This window comes from Acomys russatus, chromosome 31 (assembly GCF_903995435.1).
Source record: "Acomys russatus chromosome 31, mAcoRus1.1, whole genome shotgun sequence".
In the NCBI taxonomy this organism is placed as follows: Eukaryota; Metazoa; Chordata; class Mammalia; order Rodentia; family Muridae; genus Acomys; species Acomys russatus.
Window position 1 is genome coordinate 16,017,220 of NC_067167.1, and position 16,698 is coordinate 16,033,917.

The 16,698-nt window shown below is 44.7% G+C and overlaps 1 protein-coding gene across 1 annotated transcript in view; it reads right to left on the reverse strand.

The window, feature by feature from the left end:
• The window catches only part of Cfap54 (cilia and flagella associated protein 54), a 283,795-nt gene that overhangs the window by 243,483 nt on the left and 23,614 nt on the right, over positions 1–16,698 (reverse strand). The window contains exons 5-9 of the mRNA XM_051139645.1: positions 15,689–15,747; positions 8,945–9,088; positions 6,650–6,763; positions 6,421–6,522; positions 3,613–3,811 (exon numbers count right to left, since the gene is read on the reverse strand). Of these exons, the coding sequence (XP_050995602.1) occupies positions 3,613–3,811; positions 6,421–6,522; positions 6,650–6,763; positions 8,945–9,088; positions 15,689–15,747 (618 nt within the window). The remainder of the gene's footprint in view (positions 1–3,612; positions 3,812–6,420; positions 6,523–6,649; positions 6,764–8,944; positions 9,089–15,688; positions 15,748–16,698) is intronic.

Sequence of the window (16,698 nt, forward strand, 5' to 3'; positions counted from 1 at the left end):
GCTATCAGACACTTTCAGGCTCTAAGCAAACAATGAGAAAGAAATGGGCACCTGAGTTTGCAAGGTAGCGGGACAAATGAGAAACCTAAGTGGATGAATGCTCTGGAGACAAATGGGAGGGGTAGCAAGCACAGGTGTGAGGGAGGACATCCCTTCCGGCCACTCAGAAAAAGGAGCATGGCAAGCTGGAGAGATGCTCAGAGGCTAAGAACACCTGCTGTTCTTGCCGAGGACCCAGGTTTGGTTGTCAGCATCCTCATAGCAACTCCAACCTTCTGTAATTCAAATTCCAGGGAGTCCAATGGCTTCTTCTGACCTCTGTAGCCACCAAGGCAACAGGGCGATAGGCACATATGTGGTGCACATACATGCATTCAGGCAAAACCCGTACATATTAAATAAAAATAAATAAATAAATCTCTTTTTTGTTAGATGGAGGAGGAATTCATGTAGAATATAAAAAACTGGCAACGATGAATTGGCCTTGTAGACAGCTTGACATTAGGAATAAATAAGACCTAAAGACAGAAATGTGTTCAGCTAGTGATCAAATAACCACAGCAGGTGGCAGGATCAGCTATGAGCTAAAAATAATAATAATAATAATAATCAAACAAGGGAAGGCAGAGGGAGAAAGGGCAACCAAGGAGAGCGTTTAGTGAAAAGAAAGAGCCAACAGTAGCAAGGACTGCAGAACCTACAGAGCGGTGTGGGACAAAGCACTGAGGAGTGAGACCCTTCGGTGAGCAAAAAGGAGACTTACTGTTTCTCAATAGCATGGTGGGGACAGAGGCTGCCTCATAGACTTGAGAGCAGTGAATGCAGGCAACTCTCTTCGCACCCATGGAAAAAGATGAAAGAGGATCTAGGATAAAGGGACTGCTTGGAAGAATTTGAGTGGAAGACACAAAGTGGAGATGTACTCCTGTTTCAAAGAAAGCTCTGTCCAGGGTACTGTGGATACAGGCAAGTTTTAGAATGAGAGTGGATGAGATCAAAGAAATTCTCACTTGACAATTTTTTCACCTAACAATGGGAGTAGGAACTGTCTCTGACTCTGTTGCCTGCCTCTGGGTCCCTTTCACATAGCCGGGCTGCCTTGTCTGGCCTCCATGGGAGAGGATGCACTTAGCCCTGCTGTGACTTGATGTGCCAAGGTGGGTTGGTACTCATGGGGGGTAGTCTCCCCTTCTCTGAGAAGGGGAGAAACTGGGATGAGAGGAAGGAGGGGACTGGGATCAGGCTGCAAAGTGATTAAATACATAAGTAAATAGAAGGAAAAATAATTAACAGAAAAAAGATTTTTTTTTTCATATAAAATATTCTGGTCATGGTTTCCCTTCTCCCAATTCCTCTCAGAACTTTTTTTAATGAAGACATGAGGCCAAAGTATGGCATCAGAGGCTCACTGCCTTCTGGTGGACAGACACACACATACACACACTAAAGTTACACAAGCTAATATCTGGCTTCCCACCTCTCCTCCTAGGTAGACATTACAGCCAAATCAGCTAGCTACTGCAAGGCCACAGAAGGTTAAGTTCATGTGGAAGGAAAATGAAATAGGCAAGCATCTTCAAAGTAAGCATCCTTCACCACAGGAAGCAGAAGAGTAGGATAGAGTGAAGGAGAACTTAAGGAAGAGTATCCTCTCAGAAGCAAGAGGTGAGAATCCGATGCCTCGAGGAAGACACAAGTGGAGACTGCATCCGACGTCTACCAGTGGTGAGCACAACGCCAGAACGGAAAAAACAGAACATAAAAGAGTGACCTGGAAACTCACATTGAAGAGCCCTCTCAGAAGAAATAGAAAGGAACAAAATGGAAAAAAGACAAACAAGAAGATGGGGAGGTGTTGGTGGTGAATCTACAAACGCTGGCTCATAAATGTAAAAATGTTGATAGTTTGTTTAATATGAGACTTGATGAAGGAGAGGTAGACATAGAGAGGAAGCAAAAAGTAGTAGGAAGTGTTTTTAAAAATATAAGAGCTCGGGCTGGAGAGATGGTTCAGAGGTTAAGAGCACTGGCTGCTCTTCCAAAGGTCCTGAGTTCAATTCCCAGCAACCACATGGTGGCTCACAAGTACCTATAATGAGATCTTCTGGCGTGTAAATGCAGGCAGAACACTGTATACGTAATAAGTAAATATATCTTTAAATATATATATATATGAGCTCAAGATGCCTCTTGCATCACTGGACCCAGTATGATGAAACACAAAAATAACATAAGACAGATAAATGTATAAAAGCTACAATCTATAAGACAAGGAGGTTTAACTAACACCGAACTTCCCCCACAGAAACCTTGTATCCAAGACATGGAGATAGGGTATGCAGATGTTAAAACAAACAAGCTCTATAGATAAATAAGATTTTATACCCATTGTCCAGAGGCTTCAAAGTCCTCAATGTTTAGACTTCAGCAAAAAGAAATAAGTTCGGATAGATGAAACGAAAAGTGGTAAGTAGCCATGAGAAGACAAATTAATAGAACCATTGATTGCCTTGCAAACTGTAGGGCAATGAGAAGGCAGAGGCTCTTAAATATGACACAAAAGGGATTAACTATAAAGGGTGCATTGGCAAAATGGACTACATTAAAATGTGAGCCTTTCTGGGGGCTGGAGAAATAACTCGGCAGGTAAAAGTACTCGCTGCTCTCCCAGAGAATTCAGACTTGATTCCCAGAACCCACAAAGTGGTTTACAACCATCAGTAATTTTATTCCAGGGGATCAGGCACCCTCTTCTGGCCTCCACCGGCACCGAGCACACACGAGTGACAGACAGACGTAAATGCAGCCAAAAGACTCAGGCACATGAAAATAAAAGTAAGAATTATTATCACAACAGATCCCATTAAGAGAATGCAAAGAGGGCTGGAAAGAGGGCCCAGTCTGTAAAGTGTTTGCTGTGCACACCTGACTTCAGCTTACCCATGTAAAACGCCAGGCATGGTAGCATGCTCTGTAATTCAGAGCTAATGAGGCAGAGACAGGAGGATCCCTGGGCTGGGCTGGCCAGTCGCTCTAACAAAACCAGTGACCCTGTCTAAAAAAAAAAAAAGTGACCAGGGAAGATAACTGAATTTATTCTCTTGCAAGAATACACACACACACACACATGCACACATACACACATGTACATGCATGCACATGTACATACATGCACATGTACATGTACATACAGAGCACTCAATGAATAAAAAAATAACTTAACAAATCAGGAATTGAGGAAGCTGTCTTCATCTGAGAAAAATTCCTTAAAAGCCCTTTGGCAAATGTCTGAACTGATGGTAAAATATCTGTGGTCAAGTCGGGACAAGGAGGTCAACCAGCAGCATGGGTTTCTGGTGACTCTAGTCACCAGAATAAATCAAGAAATGAAGAAAAAAAAGAAACTAAGAGATTAAAACCTGGAAAGAAAAAATGTAGTTGTCATTATTAAAAAATGATTATATATTTTAGAAAATAAAAAAAACTACTAATGAATTATTTATAAACATGGTCACTGAACTTCAAGGTCAAATGCAAACTTGACACTAATTTATCACCCCGCTGAAGGTATTTGTTATTGGTGTCTCTATAAAATATTAACATTTTATTTACACATTAAAAGTTCTTTCCCAGCCATAAACAGCTCTGAGACAACATCGCGGAGCTCCACTTCATCCGTCACCAGTGGTCCAGTCTGCAGGATTCGCCTGTTTGAGTCGGAGAGAGCTTCCAAGACAGCCAGAAACCGGGACGAGGTGCTATCGAACAACTCATCCAACAGCCGCTCCGTGACCGTCCGTGGCCACAGCATCTAGAGCACGGAGACAAAACCACAGCTGCCAGGAAGCAGAGGCTACAGCCTGCTTAGCCAACGCTGAGGAAGCACTGAGTCCTACAGGGACACGGTTGCTGTCAGGCCATTTATGTCTCTACAAACTCCACTTAAAGACTGCTAGTTCTTATACACAGCCAGTGTTTCCAAGGCAGCACTGTGAACACACAGTGTTCTCAAACTCAAATCTGAGGCACCTTCAGGTGGAGCCCTCACCTCTGTTCATGGAGAGAGAGAGAGAGAGCAAGGCACAGAGTTCAAGTTTTCTGGAGGTTTTTAATGTACGGTTGGCTGTGGAAATCAAAGACATAGAAGCAAATGGGTGGGGTAGCTAGTCCTAGGAAATGGATGGCATTTCCCAGCTGCAAATAGCAACCTCCTTATTGACGATCTATAAGCAAAGAACAGGCTATTCATCAGAGAGAATAGTTTAAAGTAAGCACCTGCAGGTGAAATAGCTGTGGCCCAGGGCTGGAGGGGGCTGGAATCTGAGGGCCTACACAACTGCTTGCTTTTGAGATATATATATATATGATCAAGTCTTCCATAGCGTTAACCACTAACCCCCTAGTTACGTACACAATAAAATGGTGCCTCAGATTTGAGTTTGAGAACACTGTGTGTGAGAATTTCCTGCAGCATTTATCAACACTGTCTGACCTTAATTTCCAGACATTCCACGTTGAATCTAAAAGGCACCCCTAAGTGACCGTCAGGCCGATGAAGCTCCTCCTAGAACTGTCACTCAGGTGCCACAAAGCTCCAGGAGACAATGCTACCTTGATTTCACAGTGCTGCATTGGAAACACTGGCTGCGTATAAGAACTAGCAGTCTTTAAGTGGAGTTTGTAGAGACATCTATACTAGAGGTTAAGACAGTGCTTTTAAAATATATTTAAATACTATAATAAGCTTTTATAAGTAAAATGCTATTTTCCCCTAATTGGTGAAAACAACAGCTGGCCTGGGCTACATAGTGAATTCTAGGCCACCCTAGGCTACAAAGTGAGACTCTGTATCCAAAAAAAGAAAAAAAGTTTTCTAAACAAGAACTTTTCATTCAATGAAGCCTAAAATAACTGAATTGTAATATAATTTTATCCAGAAATGTAAATATTTCTGAAGATGTATTTAATTTTGCTACAGGAATAACTACAGCTCACAACTGGGTGCTATGTAATGACAGCCCTGCAGTTCAGATATCTAAATTCAGTTTCCACAAGGAAAAAAGAAAAGGTTTATGAGGAAGAACAACAAATTGCCCCTGTCCTGTGAGACAGAGGGCAGCATTGCTATTTAATGATACCTGGTGCTGGTCCTCCAACAGCACAAGCAAGAAACTGCCTGCAGTGTGGGCGCCACCCTCAACAGCCAGGGAACACTGAGCAGTGTGAGATATGATTCTTTTCAGGGATCAATAGTCAAAACAGTCCTACTCAATAACAGTGGATTGGCCCAGTGCCCCAGATAACACTGTAAATATTATTAATGTAAAAGGAAAAGGGGAGAATTATCTGTAAATAGTGTAAGCTCTAAGGCGAGAGCACTGGGCATTGGTGCTATGTGAAGACACTGCACTCAGGCGTGCAGTCCAGTGCTGCCAGCTGGGGTGTGTGACTCTGAGCTAGTGGTGGAAAGCCTCTGAGTCCTGACTTCCTCGTGTATAGTGCAGAAGCATCACATGCTTTCCAAGCTCACTTCCGAGTTCTGCGATCCAGCAGCTCTTCTGTCAGAACCTTCTTACCTCCCTCACCCCCCGCCCCCACCCTTGCCTTCATTTCCAGACCCTGTATAGCCACTCAGAGAGGAGAGCTGGCTGACACCACCTAGAACAGTCTAGAATAGCTTGGAGGAAGGAGGAGAACTAAGCCCACAGGACACTGAGCTCAGAAAGGCAACAGGGAAGAGTTCAGAAAGAAGGGGGGAAGAGAGGGCAGGAAGACTAGAAGGTGGGAAGAAAAGGTTGAACTCCACAAAGAGTATCTGGCTCACTCCCCCAGGACGGTACTTAATGTTGATGTTGGGAGGGGCTGTGTGACTAGTGAGGACACCGAGGAGTGTGCCACTTGCATGCTGGGCATCGAGGCTCCTCCAACCTCCCTGCCATCCTCTCCAGCAGAAAAGCCAGCAACGTCTAAATAATAAGAGTTGGTCCTAAATCATAAGGCCTGGTCCTGAATGGCCATTCAGCAGGCCCCCAGGCAAATCCACTGGCCCCTAACTCCAGTGGGAAGTTATTTTTATATCTTCTGAGAAGTGGGGATTGTTTGTTGCTGTGGTATTGTCTATTCATGACACTCCCAATGGTAAACCTACAGCTAATGAGAAAACCTCAACACTAGTATCAAGTGGCCAAAGGCAGACCCAAGCTCATCTTCAGCAACCCACTAACATTGCAAAAACTGGGATAACAGAAGGCGCAGAAAAAGAGAAAGGGATGCTATGGGGCCCTCTCTCAGTTGGGGAGACATTCCGTTGCTCTAAAACCTGGGGCAGGATTTAATCCTTAGCAACTAGGCTTAACCAATACAAGGGAATGAGAGGGGCGTGCTGCAGGATTCCGGAGAAGGAAGGCCTTGGAGACTTACGCTTTGAGCTTCCTTTAGGTTGATTCTAATCTTCGGTCTAAACACTGTTTTGTTTTTTCTTCTAGACTCAAATACTCCCCTTTTGAAGATCATCACGGCCATCTGTGTCCACGACAAGAACCGTACATGAAATAACAAACAACAGGACGCACGCCTCGGCCGCCGAGGTTGAGCACTTAATCAATGGTGCCATGCGGTAAATTCCTTCCATTTCATGAAATTTTCATACCTTTATCGTGGCTTCTCTATAGTATCTTCTGGAATCGTCTTGAGAGCCAGAGGAACTCATTAAGTCCAGTTGCCTCAACTCATCAATTTTAGCTAAACCACGCCGAGCAAATGCCTGTGTTGCAATTAAAACAAATTTAATCGACAATAAGTCGGAGAGCTGTGATTAAAAATGTATAAAAACGGTATGTTTTGATGTCTGAGGCATTTGATTTAATCTGAATTAAACTGCGGGCTGCTGTTGACTCCTTATAACACAGCAGCCCTCCAATCTATCATTGCCTATGAGCGCCATTAAGCTCTATAAATCTAAAGTTAATAAACATCCTGACATATTGACTTTATGAATTATAGGATTGTTAGGAGAAAGCCACAATGGGGGTTAAACGGAACCTCTGCACAGAGTGCTGCTCCCCTAGCAACGCATATACGAGCAAGTTCACACTCACATGCACACACACACATGTACGTGCACACATGTACACCATCCCCAAACGGTCTCCATGAGTTTCGACCTTGCTGGCATAGCATGCCACGCAATCTCTTCAACTGCTCACATGAGGACCACCGCAGTGTGAGGTGTCTGAAACGCCTTCTTCATTTTCAAATCTCCAGTACCCACCGTACAGGAAGTCTGAAGAGGGACAAAGAGGCTGGGAGAGGGCAGGCTAGCTCATGGAACAATCCCACCACTGTGACGAGTCTCCAGAGCCAATAACAAGGGTACAGAGGACCCCTTGCGAAGAGTTAAATAGCAAAAGATTACATCATGGGTGACTACATAGCACAACAGATTGCACATTGGACTACCAAAATTTCATGTCATTGATTTTGTCTTTTTTTTTTAAATACTTTACCCATATCTTTTAATAAAGTTCTAGCTACAAAACTCAAATTAATGAATGTATAAAAGTTTCCAATAAGCAAGACTCCCAACAGGAATCAAAAGGTCAAAACTGCCCGTGGTCTGGTCCCTATCGTTTCAGCAGCCATCTTGCAATCTGAGCCTCCCCTGGCACACTCAAGTTAAACATGTACATGTGGTGAGCAGCTTCTAGAATTGCCCTGAGCTGTAAAAATATCCTAGCAGGGTTTGATTTCAGCTGCTCCTCCAGCTGAAAACTGCTACACCTAACTGTTCAGAATTAATTCAGATGCGGGGGAAAAGTGTAAGAAACCATTAATGGTCAAATTATGTATATCAGGTTGTGAGCAGGAGTAGATACAAGCATAGCTATAAAATGCTGTGTCCTGCACCAGGCTCCTAGCCAAGGGCCTAAGGGAGCACTGAGATGTAAGCCACAGTGCTCTTACTAGGCTGTGTGTGCATCCTGGGGCAAGGATGTGTTGGCCTGAACAAACAGGTATGGTTTTCTAATTGTCTCCAAGGCTGCATTCACTGACAAGTGAACGAATACCGTGTACTATAGAGAAGATACGCCTTTAAATTTATACTGAGGTTCTGTGCAGGGCAATGGGAACTCCTGCCAGCTTGTTATATGCCAAATGTTCCATCTAAAAGACATACTAAAAGGGGGGGGCAGGAATAAATATAACAAGTAAGTCTGGAGGCAGAGAAAACTCCAGATAAATGTATAATAGATGCAATGGGGTCTAAAACTAAGCAGGGAAGGAAGGAGCATCCATGTAAGAACAAATTGAGGAAAAGAAAGATGCTGGGATCTAAGAGCAGAAAAGGCCAAAGAGGGCTATGGAGATGGTGCCATGGGTGTGGCGCTTGCTACACAAGCAAGGAGACCTGAGTTTGGAAGCCTGGAACCCAAGCAAAGCCAGACAGTAGCTCACATCTGCAGTCGCAGCGTTGCAGAGGCAGAGATAGGCAAACCTCTGGAACCTCATGGGCCGACTAGCTTGGAGTTAGCAGAAGCAGACAAGAGACTCTGTCTGAAACAGAGTGAAAGGCAAGGACCAAGCCCCAAGGCTCTGACCTCTGCGTGTGCTGTGGTACCTGTGTGCACACACATATACAAACATACACACACACACACACACACACACACACACGCATGCATGCACATACCATACACGCAGAAGAATAAAAAATAAAAGGAGTAAAACTGACAGAGCAAAAGTCAAGAAGAAAGAGCACAACGTGCAGCAAGAAAACCAGGAAACGGGATCGCCAAGAAAATGTCTTCAGATAAAACCAGGAGCTTTTTCACTTTGCTTTGTCTCAGTTCTCTGACCAGCGTGTTGCTTTGAGACATCTGAAGGAGACAGGGCTTGCTAAGCTGTGTGTCAAACGCTGAAGCCATCAGGTTAGAAAGCCACATACCTCCCCGTGGATGCCAGCCTGGCAGTCATAGTGGCACTGGCAGACGGCGGTGTAGAGAGTGGCTCTCCACGTCAGATACCTGACGGACAGGAGTGGGACAGAGGACTCCATGCACATGCTGGCCCACAGCAGGAATTCTAAGGCCTGGGAAGCAGAGAGCACAGCTGAATTGCTTCTCATCTCTCATACAATCCATAATAATATTAATTAGAATCACTGAAGTGTACACTTTGGGTTCAGATTGTTGGCTACTCCTATCAGTTACTGTAAACACTGAGTCAAAGAATATTAGCATTTTATAGTTCTGTGTACGTGTCTGTGTGTGTGTACTTGTCTGTGTGCGGCATGTAGAGGCCCAAGTCAACACTGAGTGTCTTCCCCAATTGCTCTCCATCTTATGTTTTGAAACAGAGTCTCTCACTGAGCCCAGGCCTCCTGACACAGCTGGACTGGCTGGCCAGCTGGTCCCCAGGATATGACTATCTCCAGCTCCCCAGTGCAGACATTATAGATGTGCAGCTGTGCCTGGCTTCTTTTTAAACATACAGGGTCTGGAAATCGAACTCAGCAGTTCATGTTTGTAAAGCAAGCATTTTTACCAAGAGCCCATCTCCCCACTCCACCCCTAATTTTTGTTTTTAATTTAAATTGAGAAAGCCTCAAATCTCAAAGTAGCTGTTTTAGTGTCTTTATTGTACTAGAATAGTTCCTGAAGAGGCCTATGAGCTGAGCCTATAGTGTAGGAGCTACTCAACGCTGCTAGCTGGTCTGTGGAATTGGTGGATTATTTCTGTTTGGAAGGCTGAGGAAGTAGAAAGGGATGAGCACTGGAGGGTCCAATCCTCATTAGAGACAGACTGAAATCAGATAAACTTAGGCTGCATTGCCATTTCAGTGTCTCTCTAGACCTCAGTCTTCTCTTCTGTGTGATGGGTTTTCTAACACATCCTAGCCATGCTGCTCTGGAGAAAGAACCAGCGTGCACGATGGGCAAGAGCAGTTGGTACTCAGTACACTTTCAAGTATTTGTCCTAGCTAGGGTTCCTGTTGCTGTGACAAAATACCAGGACCAAAATCAAACTGAGGAAGACAAACAAAGGGTTTGTCTGGCTTACACTTCCACGTTGTAGTTCATTGTTGAAAGAAGTCAACTCAAGAGGGACAGGAACCAGCAGGCAAGAGCTGATGCAGAGGTCAGAGGTCATGGAGGGGTGCTGCTTACTGACTTGCTCCTTGTGGCTAGCTCAGCTTGCTTTCTTATAGAACTGATCACTAACCCAGGGGTGGCCCTACCCACAATGGCTGGGCCTTCCCACATCAATCACTAAGAGAAAACAGTAGAGGCTTGCCTACAGCCCAGTCTTAAGGTTCCTTCCTCTCAGACACCTCTAGCCTGTGTCAAGTTGACACGAAACTATGCCACACAGTACTCTAGAAAACGGCGCCAACAGGACGGAGCACAGGAAAGCTGACAAGTGACCTGGATCCTCACGTGACGACAACTGTGGGCAGCAGAGTAAAACCTCTCTTCCAGTGAAAAAATACACCTCCGATAACTAAAGCATAAATTCTCCAGTGGATCAGTGAGCGACCTTGGGAGGGAAATGCATCTGAAAAATCATGTGGTTTTGTGGACACCGAACAAACCCACCAGGTTCCTGTGGTGTTCAACAGTAAAAACAAGACGGACAGTGGTAGCAGGCAGGCTCCGTGGCCACCTTTGGTGTCTCAGAGAGGAAAGAGCAGAATTTTCCCTATCTAGCTAGCTTCAGTCCCAGAGGAGAAGAAAGCACTGGATGTAGATGAGGATTTAACAACAGTGGGCAAGTCTCTGCTGAGGAGCTGCTGCATCTTTCTCATCACTGCAAGTAGTACGCACGCTATAAGTACTTAACTGGCAAACTGACCTTCACTAAAGGGGCAGTTCACCAAGCCAGTGTGGAAATACTTCAAGCAATCATAGAAATGGAAAAGCTGAAAGCCCCCCATCCCCCCCACCCCGTCTCACTGTCTCCCCATCAACATCACCAGCACCGACACGGGACATCCCACATCCTCCCCTACCAAGAGTTCCTACCCCAATAACAAAAAACATGAGAAAATAACAACAACTGCTTCATAATCTAAACTAAAATCCGCCTTGATATGCTTCCGGCACTTGGTCGTAGCTAGATCTTCTGGAAAAGTACCAAACAAACACAAAATGCACTTCCAAACACAGCCTTCCAAGGACCTGAGACTACCCAAGCAGCCTGTGCCGCCCACCAGATCTGTCTCCAGAGTCAGGATCCAACTCACAGAGATCCACCTGCCTCTGTGAACTCCCTGAGTCCTGGGATTACAGGGGCACACCACATGGGGCTATAGAACTGGTGAACGCCATCCCCCTTGGTCAGCCCCGTGTTGCCTTTGGTGCTTTCTGTCACTGCTGCTGCAGCTCTTTGTATACTCTGTCAGCATCATCAGGACTTCCTGTTTTCTCACACCCACCGCCCTACAACAACCCTATTTTTGGATCATGGTGGTTCAGAGAACGTGGAGTGAGACTGTACTACGTAAATACTTCTTCAAATCGCCATGCCTTTGTAAAACCCCTCGGGGCTTCTGCAATGAGACACTTCACATTTCAAAATAAAAATAGCTTCCACTCACGGTTATTCACATTGCATTTGGGTTTGGCTTTAAGGGTTGGAATTAAAGGAAAAAAAAAAAAAATCAAAGAGTTTATTGCCAGAAGGGACCTTAAGTTAAATCTAACCTAATCTGACTCGGAGACTGAACTGCTTCTAAGACAGAGACGAACTGCGGCTGGAATTCAAGGCTTTGAACTGCTAAATGCAGCGTTCTTTCCACCACACAGTGAAGCCTTGACAAAGGAGGGAAGTGTGCCAAAACCCACTGGAAAACCTGCTTTCAAGTTTGGAGATGAAAAGCCATTTCAAAAAAAAAAAAAAAAGACTCCGTTTGTAGCATTTTTTTCCCCTCTCTAGCCCTACAGGCTAGAAATAATTATTTTTATTAACAAAGTGTCTGGGCTTCAGCAGGACAATTTTCTCCACAGAAAAACAAGACTTCAAAGAGCCAAAATATAGATGGATCTAAACTGTGGACCCCACAAAAGCATTTTCAGGTGACAGCAGGAAAAACACACACAATAAACTAGCTCAGCCACAGGATGGCGCTGCAGCCTCGTGTATCGGCAGTTTATGTCCGGAGCCATCTCAAGGCTGACTTCAAGTTTATGTGTGCATATGTAGGTCACTTAATAACTGTGCAAGCCAAACACTTTACTGAAATAGCTGTCAAAGTACAAACGTCAAGCCCACACTTGTGCTAGTATAACCTTTAACATTCGCTGATTCCCAGGCCGCAGCTTTAAATGCCTCAGAAGAGGCTAGATTTGGTCTGTGACCCAAAGCAAGTGTGTCACTCGACTGTTGGGTACAGCACTGTCATATAGATGGCTCCCTGGTACTACATAGACACATGCTGGTGAGTGCCCTAAGTGGCTTCATCTGAGGAAAAACCCTTGCTCAGTCTCAGTCTTTGGGAATACTTTGGGGGTAAAAAAGATCTGCCCCTTCCACACAGCTCCTCCACTGGAGTAGGTAAAGCAGAATATAAGACAGGCAGGACAGGAGCCAGTTCAGTGACTGGATAGGCGTTGCTCTCATGACGTTGGGCGATGGTGTGACAATGGCCTCAGAACACCTCAAACTACACCTGTAATTGTGAGCAAGCTCAGTTTTCTCAGCCTCGGCATCCCCATCAGAGTCCTCGTTAAAGTGTTCGAATGAGGATTAAGGGAGAAGATTCAGGAAAGTTCTTAGCAGCATACATGGTATGCAGTGAGCTCTCGCCTGCATGGTGATGATGATGATGTGGTGGTGGTGGTGATGATGATGGTGGTGTTAGTGCTAGTGGTGGTGATGATGATGATGATGATGATGGTGGTGGTGGTGGTGGTGATGATGATGATGGTGGTGGTGGTGGTGGTGATGATGATGATGGTGGTGGTGGTGGTGATGATGATGATGGTGGTGGTGGTGGTGGTGCTAGTGGTGGTGATAATGGTGGTGGTGGTGGTAGTGCTAGTGGTGGTGGTGGTGATGAGGAGGAGGAGCCACTGACTGGTGGCAGTGGTACTGATGATGTCACTACAAAAGACTATGGTGGGTATTGCTAAGCATGCAAGGCCTTCCCACGGTACCCAGAATGTAGTAGGGATATGCAGCAACAGTGAACAGCAGCCATAATGCCTGGGCTCTACAGAACTGGCAGCCCAAGTCACCAAGAAGGACGCCAAGGGCAGCCGGAGAAGCCCAGGTCTACTTCTGTCTTACGCAATTGCACACTTGAACTCAAGGCCTGGGAAAATGGTTCCTTTGGTAAAAGGCCACTCAAGTATAATGACCTGAGTTCAGGACTTGGCACCCATGTAAAAGCCAGCCACAGTGGTAAAGTGTCTTTCACTCCATCACCGGAGAAAGAGAGAGACAGCCAGGTAGTTCACTGGAGTTCACTGGCCAGGCAGACTTAGCCAGACTATGCAAGTTCTGTGAAAGTTCTTGTCTCAAAAGCCAAGGACAAAGATCAACTGAGGATGGCACATGACATCAACTTCTGGCCTATACACACACATATTCATACATGTGTATACACACTGAATAATAATAATTTTAAAAAGAAGCTCTACTGAATCCTATTCACACATGTACAAACACACACACACGCCAAACAAAAAATAATAATTAAAAAAACCAGACAAGCTCTATCGAATCAAAATCCCTTAGAACCTGTTTCATATGTGGTGGCATCTCCAGGGCTTATGGCCATTAAATGGAGGTGCCCATGTGTAGCCTCAGATCAGCAATCAATTTACCATGTGAAGGATTGGGAATTTCTGAGTGAAAAAAAATTTAATTTTCTTAAAAAAAAATTAATTTTCTTGAGGTTTGCCATACTGAACAAACTACAAGAATTTAATCTAATCCCCAAGTGCCAGCTGCAGAACCCCCAAATTCTTGCATGCTTCATTCCCCCAAAGCCCTTCCCACAGGCCTGCGGCTATTCAGCTCTCCTATCCTTGTCTACCATTTTCTTTGTCAGAGACAAACTCAAGTTACACGAAGCAGGGAGAAGAGATGTTTGGCGTAAGATTATAAATAAGTTATTTTAAGATGACTATCTATCAAGTTAATTTAAAATTCTCTTAGTGTTAACAAGTACAAACACTAATAACCAAATGTTGACACAGAAAACTGCACCCTTCAACGCTTTGGCAAGAAAACATTATAACAGGCCAAGCTACAGCGGCTCCGTGGAGCAGCGTTTGTTAACACAGCAAGGGCAGTGCAAACATGCAAACGCTTTCCTAGGGTCTCAACTGGACCTAAAAGCAGTGTGGATGGTAGAGCAACTTGTCACTGTATGTGGGACAGCCTTGCTCCCATTTAATTCGCACTCAAGTGCTGCCCCAGTATTTGTTCAAGCTACAATTAGGGGTGGTTCTTTCTTTTCTTCATTTGAGGAACAAAACAAAAAGTGAACAGACAATTAATGTTGCCCATTGGGAACGCAAATATCATGCCTTCCACTTTTATTTTTTACGTGTTGTTAGCTCTAAGATAAATGTCAGGTTTTGATGAAATGTGTAAAAAAAAAAAAAGGTGTCTCCCAAGCATGTACATACTCAAGAACACATTCACGACAAAGCAATGCTTCCCACGCCAAGAGCAACTGCAGGGAGGCTGGGTGGGAGTGCAGTTGCCCTTTCTGACCTACATTCCAACGCCTGGAAAGTGAATACTTTCCAAGAGAAGTGCTCCCAACATTGCGGGGAAATCGATGAGACACGCCACCAACTTCCTCCTGCCAAAGCCGATCAGTGAGTCCCAGTGAGACTCGTATAAAGTCTCCTGGCCTGGCAGGTGACTCAGCCAGTGAAGTGCTTGCATCACACACAGGACTACCTGAGCTTTAGCCCTAGAGCCCGTGGAAAATGCTAGGTGTGATGGTGCGTGCTTGATACGTTAACACTGGTCAAGTGGAGAGGGTCCCTGTGGCAGGCTGGACAGCTAGTCTGTTGTAACGGAGAGTTCTAGACCAGTGTCTCAAAGGAAGTAGCCAGCATCCCTAAGAGTGACAGCCAAATAGCCCAATAGCCTGTGCATACACACTGTGTTTGCACACGCATGAGTTCATGCATAGTATGTGCATACAAAAAAACAATAATAATATAAACGTCCCCTTGCCCTCAGCAGCAGCAGAAGTTGGAGAGTTTGGGTGGGTGTTTAGTCAAATAGTATGTGGGTCCTAAATGAAAAGTTCCAGAATGCCATAATATAAACAGTTTACCCTGCCATCCAAGACACTTTAGAAAGTGACAGAGGGCACTCTTAATGGCTACTGTGGGACAAACAGCATAAACAGGAGTGTCCTGGGTCAACTGGGAAGGAGAGTCCCTTTCCTACTCACTACCAGATGGATGCTCAGGATCAAGTGTGGCAGGTGTGATGTCTGACACACGGAGATACTAGAATATGCCTGTCAGTGTTGATAACTCCCACTCTTTACATGATTCTTGATGGCTCTCCTGTCATATGATGGCTGGTAAAACCATGGCCAACACATTCTATCACACACAGTCACTAAATATTAAGTCATTCCCTAGTCCTCTTGGCTCAGCTCAGCATCCAGTGTATGGTACGGAACGCCATAAGGGAAAAGCATTAAAGCGCATACCTTGGAGGCCTGCCCAATGATCATCAGTTTCCGGCAGATAGTGTAAATGTAAATGGTACCTGAGTGAAGAGAAAGATGGTTAGCATGCCTTACCACCAGGACACTGGGACCGTCTACTGCAGGCTCTACGGCTTACGTCTGTCATTGCCAAAGAAAGCGCTCTCTCGAGGTCTGATGGTAGGAGGAAGTGACACAGAATTATTGAAATAACTAATATGGTCATATTTTAAATATGTTAACACTGCAGTCTTCCAATCTCACTTTATGGCAATTTGAGTTTTAAAATATACAGGGGAGAATAGTATTTTAGCAGGTAATTTATATATCTTGTGGTTTTTATTAACCCTAAAATGTCTCCTCCCCCTCTCCTATCCCTCCCCCGTGGCTTCCTTATGGTTGAAAATGAAAGATTTATCTCTGAATAATATTAGGATACATATTTAATCAGTGTGGAACACTACTGAACATGGAAGGCTTGGGGTCATTTAAAACTTGAAACAAGTAAGGAGCTGTGTTTTACCCTTTCCTGCTTCAGATAATGTTTGCCCCATTATTAAGACATTCTTTATAATCAGTCTAAAGAAAACTACCATTACAGTATGATTCATGTGTCAGGCAATTAATTATAAGAGGAAACCAGGCTGGCAGCAGGGTGGGAAGGAGTGGAGCGCATGGCTGTACCTCTGTCTGTAGGTAAAGGACATTACTCTGCTATAAGCATGCTGGGAAACACTCCTGCTTTTAAAATGTTTGCCTTGAGCCTGGCGTGGTGGTGCACGCCTGTCGTCCGAGCACTCGTGAGGCAGAGGCAGGTGGATGACTGTGAGTTCGAGACCAGCCTGGTCTACAAAGCGAGTTCAGGACAGCCAAGATACCACAGAGAAACCCTGTCTCAGAAAACTAAAACATAAAAATAAAATCAAAAATAAATAAATAGGGCGAGTCCAAGCTGGCGGCGCCTATCACGCACTGTATCTGATCTACTACACGGAGACCAGGGGCCTCTATAG